Raw genomic sequence first — 8297 nt, forward strand, 5'->3', positions numbered from 1 at the left:
TTTTTACGGTGCCGTCAATTTCAGACGGTCAACCGTCAATTAGTGATTTGTTGACTGGATTAGGCCTAATTATTTTGTTAAAAAAATTAATTTTTCTTATTTTAAATTTCATTAAAATCTGTAAGAAAAAAGAAGAACAAATTGTGACTTTTGGTCTCCATCAAATCAAACCATTTCTCTCTTCTCTCTCGTCGTTCTTGACATAAAACCCTAAATTTGCCGTTCAATTCCGACCAAAATCGAGTAACTGTTGTTGGAGATGAGTTAGAATTCACCGAATCCTTACTTCCGGTCAGCGGCGGACTTGTCGGAGCCTGACTCTGACGGGTTTGATTTCTCTTCCTCTGAAGCAAATGGAAGAAGACTCGTCACCAGAAGTCACCGAACCCTACTTTCGACGCCGCGCAAGTGGATGCGGCGATGACAGTTGCCGGCGGTGAAATCCCGCACGATGGAGATGAAGCAAGGAGGAGGACGACGAACCCTAGTTCATATATACTTCAATCGGCACTGGCCATGTTTAGAATTGCAAATGTTCAGGACGTATTTGATATCGATAATGAATATGTTGGACTAGTTTGATGGTATTTTATTCTATTTACCTTCTTCATCTTCGACGGAATAGCAGTCCATAATGCTATGTGGAAGTTTCAAATTCAGTTTCAGAACCTTAAAATGTATTTCAACATTGTCGGAATTCAGAGACGTAGATTCAAGGACTTACATTCAAGATTCAAAATTTGGACCAAATTACAAAGAAAGAAAATTAGGTTCTTGGTGGTGTGGGGAAGAAGAAATGAAAGAGAGGGAGAACAAAAAATTTTAAATTTTGATTCATGTGTTTTTCATGTTTTTATTTGAGGTTTTCTATTTTACAAATATTTCAAAAAAATTTAAAAAATAAAAAATTAGCTACAGTAATAAAAAAAATGGCTAATCCGGTCAACAAGACACTAATTAACGGTTAACCGTCGGAAATTGACGGCACCGTCAAAAAAGGACCGAATCGATACGAATTTCATTTATTATGGACCCGTTTTTTAAAAACTGAATGTTTCGACCAAATTGGTATTTCAGCCATATGTTTAGGACCAAAATTGACCTTTACCCTTTTCCGCGGAAGAAAGACAGCTTGCAAATCCAAGGCTCCCAAAGGCATTGTCATCAAGAAAGCGATTAGCGTTTGGCCCGAAACCATGTGCTCGCACAATGGGAAGAAGCGGAAGCTGCAATGTAGTAGTTCAGAGGAAGAATTCAGCAACAAAAAGGGACGGCTTCCTCTTCCTGATTATCCAATTGTTGTTGGCTACAAATGTTTGGGGAAGATCAGTTCGGGCTCGTTTGGTGTAGTCTACAAAGTTCAACACAAGCATACCTCCCAAATATGGGCTATGAAGAAGCAGTTTAGTGGTAGTGGTCTGTCTGAGATCAGCATCCTTCAATCTCTCGGCGGCAAGCATCCCTCCATCATCGGATTCAAGGAAGTCGCAGTGGATGCTCACAGAGGCCTTTACTTGGTGATGGAGCATATGGACTTTGATTTGAGAGGATACATGGCCGAAGAGGTCCTCCCAATTCCTCAAGTCAAGATGTTGATGAAGCAGTTGATCCAAGGCGTCAACTTTCTCCACCAAAACCGAGTTCTGCACAGGGATCTCAAGCCCTCCAACATCCTTGTCAACAAAGGGGGTGAGTTGAAGATATGTGACTTCGGGTTGGCAGTGAGGTTCGGGGAGAAATCTGAGTCCACTGTGGGGACATTGTGGTACATGGCGCCGGAGCTGCTTCTTGGAGAGAAGAGCTATTCGTGTGCGGTGGATATGTGGGCGGTGGGATGTGTGATGGCGGAGTTGTTGTTGAGGAAAGTGCTCTTTAGAGGGAAATCCACGGAAGATCAGTTGCACGAGATATATTGTATTCTTGGTCATCCAGCTAACAACAATGTTGATAGCACAATTTCATCGGCCAAGTACATGCTTTCTGATGCTGGATTTGATCTCCTAAAGGGGCTGCTGACTTGTGATCCAACCAAGAGAATCACATCACAATCTGCTTTGAATCATGCTTGGCTGGCTGATGGATTGACTCCTACTCAATACATGGAGAAACCCAGATTCTGTCTCTCTTAGTTGGGGAGTATATAAATAGTGGTGGTAGTGCAGTTGCTTAGCTAGCTAATGGCATTCCATGTATTTAGTATTCTTTTGGTAAATATAGCCATAATTTGTAAATTTGTTTAAATATGAATTCAAGAATCCCATTTGTTTCTGTTATAATATTTGTGTGTCTTTCTTTATTCCTCACTGAGCAGAATCATGGTCCACCTTATCTTTATCATCTCTCTCTGAACTTTCCTCCTCTGTTCAGTTCATAAAAATTGAATCTTGACAATTTGTCTTTGTCTAAAAGCTGTGTGGAAATTAAAAGTGGAAGGGAATTGAGGCACAGATTCAATCTCAAAAAGGGGCTTCTGTGTTTGCTGTGAAACCCCAAAACCAGAGGTTTCATCTCACAACCCTCATGTGATTTGAGGCACAGATTCAATCCCAAAAAGGGGGCTTCTGTGTTTGTAATCGATAAAGCTGTTATTTTGTTTAAAAAGGTTTGGTTCTTGTTTACTTAATGATCTTGATTATGTGGATTCTGACACTGCCTAGTGTAGTTGAGGCCCAAAGAGGAAACTTAGGAGGATGAGTTCTATATGATGCCAGATTGGCTTAGGGATGGTGATAGAGCTGGTGAATTGGTGTTACCTTGTCTCCCAATGACCCAATGTCAGTTGATGAACTAAATGATCAAATGGGGTTGACTGGTAGTGGAAGAGGTGAGGATGATTTGCTCCCAATCAAAAGGGCTTCTTTCTTTGCCATCAAACCCCAAAACCAGAGCTTTCATCTCCTCAGGTGATTTGAGGCACAGATTCAATCCTAAAAGGGCTTTCTGAGTTTGTAGTTGATAAAGCTGTTAGTTTTGATTTTAAAAAAAAGGCTATGGAGTTGCTGTTTGTTTTATGTTATGGCTGAGCTTTAGGGAAGTGTGGTTGTCCCAGTTCTGTTTTTGGGGTTTGCTGATCAGGTAATTGTGTTGGTTTAGTACTACATATATTACTGTTACAAAATCTGTGCTTGTATAATTAGGTTTCCATGAGTAATTTTGGGTTGCTGCTTATTATCTACTAACTTTTTTCCACCTAAAGCATGTGATGCTGTTAAAGGTTTTGCTTTTAGCATCTTCCACGACTAGTTGAATATTGTTCTTTTTTATGTGAAACAGTTTGATAGATTAGCAAATGTTTCATTGATAATTCCATGCATAGTATGATTCGTCTTCGTGTTTCATGGTTTCTGAGCTAGTGTTGTCTATGGAGGAGATAAGTTTGTTTGTCTGAAAACTTAAGGTATTGCTTATTTGTTGGTAAATTAATCTCCGGCTGTCTTGCTATTTATTCTTTGCACGGTCTATATTCGGATGGATAAGCTGATCTCAAGTGATGTTTGCTTGTTCTTTAACTGAATCGGGATTATGAGTATCCTTTTGCGTTTTTCATTTTCTTTCCATGTAGATATAGTCCATTACTGCTGCTTATCTAGCTGCCTATTGCTCGTAAAATCTGTGTTTTTTGGTTACAAATGCATGCTTGATTTTGTGTCTTGCAAAGCTTCTAATGAGGTTTATATGATGTGTATTGTGTTGCAGATTACCACTGTTGATGAAGCCAAGAAATTCTATCCCCTGTTTGGGCTCGGAGCAAATGTAGCGCTTATCTTCTCCCGTTGAACAGTGAAATACTTCTCTAAACTGAGAGGGTGAAAAGGGATTGCAGAAATGATAATTGATTTGAGGTACAGATTCAATCCCAAATACAGTCTTACTATTTCAAATGTGTTAGCATAAGAATAAAAAAGTGATAATTGATTAAACAGTGAGTAGCTTATGAGAACTTCAGGCAACTCTTCTGTCAACATTCTTCTCCACAAGATAAATGGTGAATGTGTGGAATGTGTTCTTCTGTGTTTGTAGTTGATAAAGCTGTTACTTTTTTTAAAAAAATGAATTCCAGAATAGGAAATTGAGATTTGCAAATAGTGGTGACATTCTTATACCTCAATTGAGTTTTTATTGATTATTCACCATATGTAATAACTGCAAATATTTTTAACAAAACCTCATTAAAATAAAAAATAATCACAAGTATTCATTCTTAACCAATAGTAAATCTGCTCTTTTAATTAATAAAAACAATAAAACAAACTAAAAAATAGTATATACTTAAATACAGCCCAAAAACAATGTACATTGAAAAATGTAAATCTGCTATCATGCCAATCCTGGTCAACTCAGGGCTATTTGGTTACATAAGAGGCTTGAGCTGATGCAGCAGCGTCTGCAAGCTTCGTATACTTGCGATGACGCCTCTCTCGTGCATAGACCATCCAAAATACGAGAGAGAACATGACTGCAGCAGAGACCTTCACCAAACCAATGTACACCAACTTGCTGTAGAGTCTCAGGTCTGGGCAGTGATCCTTGTGTATCGTGGCAAAGGTGTCTCGTACAAACGTGCAGTCCACTAGGTCGGTCAGGAACGGCCCGTAATGGTACAGCCCATAGCTCACATTCACAGCTCCACTCATCTGATCATACATACTTGGCATTAGCCGCCCCACTGTCGTGCATTTGTTGTTTGCAACTTGACATTCGTAATTCTTCCAAACCTGCATCATGTAACCCGTATATCTCAAGGACTAGCAATTATATCAACAACTCCATGAATAAGGATAAGCAGTTTACCTGTGTTGCATTTGTGAAGCCAACTTCACCCGGAATGCATGCTTTGCGGTCTGTCTTGTCAGGATTATACGGATTGCACAGAAGAGGCACCAAGGGACCAGATTGGTTGTACGACAAAGGTCCAGCGATAGGAGGTAGGTTGACATTGGATACATTAGCGATGAACCCATTCACAACTTGAACCACTTGGAAGGTCACTTCTTTGCTTTGGGAGCGTGCTTGTTCAGCGGTAGCTGTGTCCACACATGGGATAATTTTGTCCAATGCAGTGTGAGCCGTTGGGTTAACGACCCATTCGTTCATGGCCACACACGTATCACCCATCACACTGAAAGATAAGGAATATGCCTAGTTAGCATTCCAAACAGGAAAGAAGGAAAGATTCTTTACTATTGAAGATAAAAAGATGGCACTTACTTGTGAAGAACAAGGAATACGCCACACAAGATGAAAGTGAGTGCAACGAGGATCCAACCGATGATGACCAATCTACAAAAAATAGCATAGGGCTTTAAAATTTGTATAACTGAAGTTAACAAAAGTTTTATGTATGTGACATATGCTTGAGTTTCACTCACATGTAGACGAGAAACTGTAGGCCTGAAACAGATAACACTGCACCGATAACACAAATCAGCTAATATCAGCAAACTTCATTTATTTGGAAAAGCACCATTAATTTCAAGAATCACAAATTGAAGGAATCAGATACTTACAGAAACCAAGAAAAGCAAGGGTAAGCATTACGGCAGCTACTATAATGAGTATCAACCCCCTGCAAGTTGTAAAACAGGCCCAAGGTAAAAGATATGTAGGACATAGAGGAAAATATGAACGAACAAAGCAATTAGGCTGAAGATACTCACACAGCATCCAAATAGTTGAATATGTCATCCTTATTATTCTTTGTTGCACTTTCAAGAGTGTCAGCAGCAGCGGTAACCAAGGTGTTGACAGTGTCAATGTTGCTCTGCACATCTTTAGGAAGAAAAACTTGACCTACTCCAACCGTCTTAGCATTAGTGAGATAATTCGAAAAACTTTTCAGATTTCCGACAGTGGAATCTGCTTGTCCCAGCACATATTCTAATGTATCTTTTGTACTATCGTGAAACTTCGCCTGGCCAGTGTATAGAACAATAGCACCAATTCTGATCCATGAAAAAAAAGAAGCAATAGGAATGAGATTCAACATGAAGAGTTCCAGCATAGATGATGTAAAATCTCGAAAGGAGCAGGCTTACATTGCAGCAATTGTGAACAATGTCAAAAGAATGAGCGAGAGAGCATAGGCAGCGCGTGAATAGCCATAACTGCGACGTCTGCAGCAGCAGACATACATACAAGCCAGCAGCAAGAAGATCCCGAATAGCACAAACCATAATGCAGCAACAAGAAACAGAGGAGTGCCAGTATAAAGCACAGACTGCATCAAAAGGGAGAAGAGAAAACACAAAATTCGAAAATAGAGAATTAGGGTCCATTCGAAAATGCTCTTATTTGTTTTACTAATGTTTATAGAGACAAACAAACAAATTTCAGACCTTGCACAAGCTAATTAATCTCTAATCAAAGACTGAGAATTGATCTCTTTGAACAAATTTTATCAATTAAAACCTTTTAAACCTCCAATGAAGCAGCAGTAAACATTATTTTGTTAGACATTGAGTCCCAATTTCAGTACAAAAGTCCAGAAAACAGAAGGACCACTATCTCCAGCCCCCCAAAAAATCACAAGAATGAAGGTAAAGAAATCAAATCCATGGTAGCTAGTCAACTCCAGTAATGCTATACATGAATAACATGACTACATGATGTTGCTGGTCAGCAAGGGACCACTCCTCCACCATTTGACATAAATTTAAATCCAACAACAAAACCTAATGAAACAGTCATATACAAGAAAATTATATTATATCCAAAGCTCTGTTTCAAACACAGCAAAACAAACATTGAAAAAAAAAAAAGCGTTTCCTTATAACTAGATTGCCTCAAAATTCGAAAAAAAAACAAAAACAAATTTAAGCAACACAGAACACCAAAAAGAATAGAATTTCTTACAGCAAAGTAATGTTTATTGGTGATATTCCAGCCTCCTGTATAGTATCTACGGTTATCAAGCGGATCCTTTCTACGCGTCCTCTCCTTCGCCAGCACTAAAACCGTTTCATTTTCCAAAACAGAGCGCCGCGCAACGACGGCGCCGCCGACTGCCGCATCCGCTGCAAGTCATATCAAAAGGGTTGTCAGATTAATAAAAAAAATTGAATTTTGACAAAATCCCAGTTGATGAAAAGTACCAGGCGACGAGAAGAATGTGAGGAGGAAGAGGATTAACGCTGCTAGAGCGAAAAAGGAAGAAGCTTTGGTGTTGAAACTGAGCATCTTGGTGTTGGGGCGGAATGTGGGTGTAAAATTGTGCGTAAATAAAAATGGGTTGTGTGTGTATATTGATTCGGAGTGTTGGAAGGAAGCTCTCTCTCTGGTTGGTGAAGGAGAATGGTTTGGTTGATTATTTTCCAGAATCTTTTACTACTAACGTATGTTTGAAGAGAGAGGAAATAAGAAAATCTGTGTAATTGGAAATTAGTGTGGGAGTGGCCAAAACGTGTGTATATCAAAACTTAGGATAACTAATATTTTAATATTGGATAGTACATACGAAACAAAGGTCAACAATGTCTGATGGAATAAAATAATTTGAAAAACATCTAAGAAAAAGTAAAAAAAGGATTCAAATAATGTCAATATCTGATGAAATTTTATTTGAACTAGCAGTATTACTTAGGAATAAAACTGATTTAGTTTTTATATGAATTTAATTGTCTCTTTTTTTTTGGTACATCGAGTTTAATTGTCTTTGTTGTACATTTGCATTCTTAATAATGAAAACAAGGTATAGTTTGTTAAGAGAGTCTAGTAGTGAAATAAGCATTTTCTCTTGTTATCACAACTTAAAACTCAGTATGTAGTTAAGTACATTGATTTTATTTTTCACTAGGTATGTAGTTAAATATTCTGAATTTATCATTTTCTAAATATTTATTACTATTAAATAGTATTTTATTTTATTTTATTTTATTTTACTTTATTTTACTTTATTTTTATTATTTTATAAATAGATTTCTCATTTTACTATTTTCATTCCGTATTGTATGTATATTAGAGTCCTATTATCCACAAATCCACTCTTAAAGATCGAACCACCGAACCCTACCAAATTAGGGCTTTTAGATCTAGTTTTTTATGGATAAGATACAGAAATTTATAAATTATTTTCGCCTTCATCACAAGCCTATTTTAATTCATCTGAAGACTCCCCTACTCCACAAACTATACATTTGTTAAAACTCATCATGTGAATCAAAATATGACATTTCAAAACGAACGGATACAATATTATTTTAGTAAAATAACAATTTCACTATAACAAAATACCGAAATTTAGTAAGATTCGGAAAAGAATAAAGGATTAAATTTATAGGACAACTAGAGTGCCCCAAAAA

General features: G+C 37.7%; 2 protein-coding genes and 1 long non-coding RNA gene across 6 annotated transcripts; 2 read left to right on the top strand and 1 right to left on the bottom strand.

The window, feature by feature from the left end:
- The first annotated feature begins 1196 nt into the window (after window positions 1–1196).
- On the top strand, window positions 1197–2129 carry LOC125209921 (cyclin-dependent kinase G1-like). Its single transcript, XM_048109498.1, has one exon. The coding sequence runs from the start codon at window positions 1197–1199 to the stop codon at window positions 2127–2129; it is 933 nt and encodes a 310-aa protein (XP_047965455.1).
- Window positions 2130–2319: 190 nt separating this feature from the next.
- On the top strand, window positions 2320–4019 carry LOC125211112. Of its 4 annotated transcripts, none has more exons than XR_007174460.1 (3): window positions 2320–2602; window positions 2712–2903; window positions 3697–3950. It is a non-coding gene; the product is annotated as an uncharacterized LOC125211112 (long non-coding RNA). The 4 variants fall into 4 exon arrangements; XR_007174463.1 differs by having other exon boundaries at window positions 2320–2501; window positions 2658–2903; XR_007174461.1 differs by having other exon boundaries at window positions 2320–2501; window positions 2663–2903.
- A 230-nt stretch (window positions 4020–4249) lies between these two features.
- Window positions 4250–7358, bottom strand: LOC125211111. Its single transcript, XM_048110810.1, has 9 exons — window positions 7092–7358; window positions 6853–7013; window positions 6036–6217; window positions 5658–5942; window positions 5508–5566; window positions 5370–5406; window positions 5209–5280; window positions 4792–5119; window positions 4250–4715 (listed from the first exon to the last, which is right to left on the bottom strand). Exons 1-9 carry the CDS (start codon window positions 7174–7176, stop codon window positions 4344–4346), a joined length of 1581 nt encoding a protein of 526 aa, XP_047966767.1. The 5' UTR covers window positions 7177–7358; the 3' UTR covers window positions 4250–4343.
- Window positions 7359–8297: the final 939 nt, after the last annotated feature.

Source organism: Salvia hispanica, chromosome 3 (assembly GCF_023119035.1).
Source record: "Salvia hispanica cultivar TCC Black 2014 chromosome 3, UniMelb_Shisp_WGS_1.0, whole genome shotgun sequence".
Classification (NCBI taxonomy): Eukaryota; Viridiplantae; Streptophyta; class Magnoliopsida; order Lamiales; family Lamiaceae; genus Salvia; species Salvia hispanica.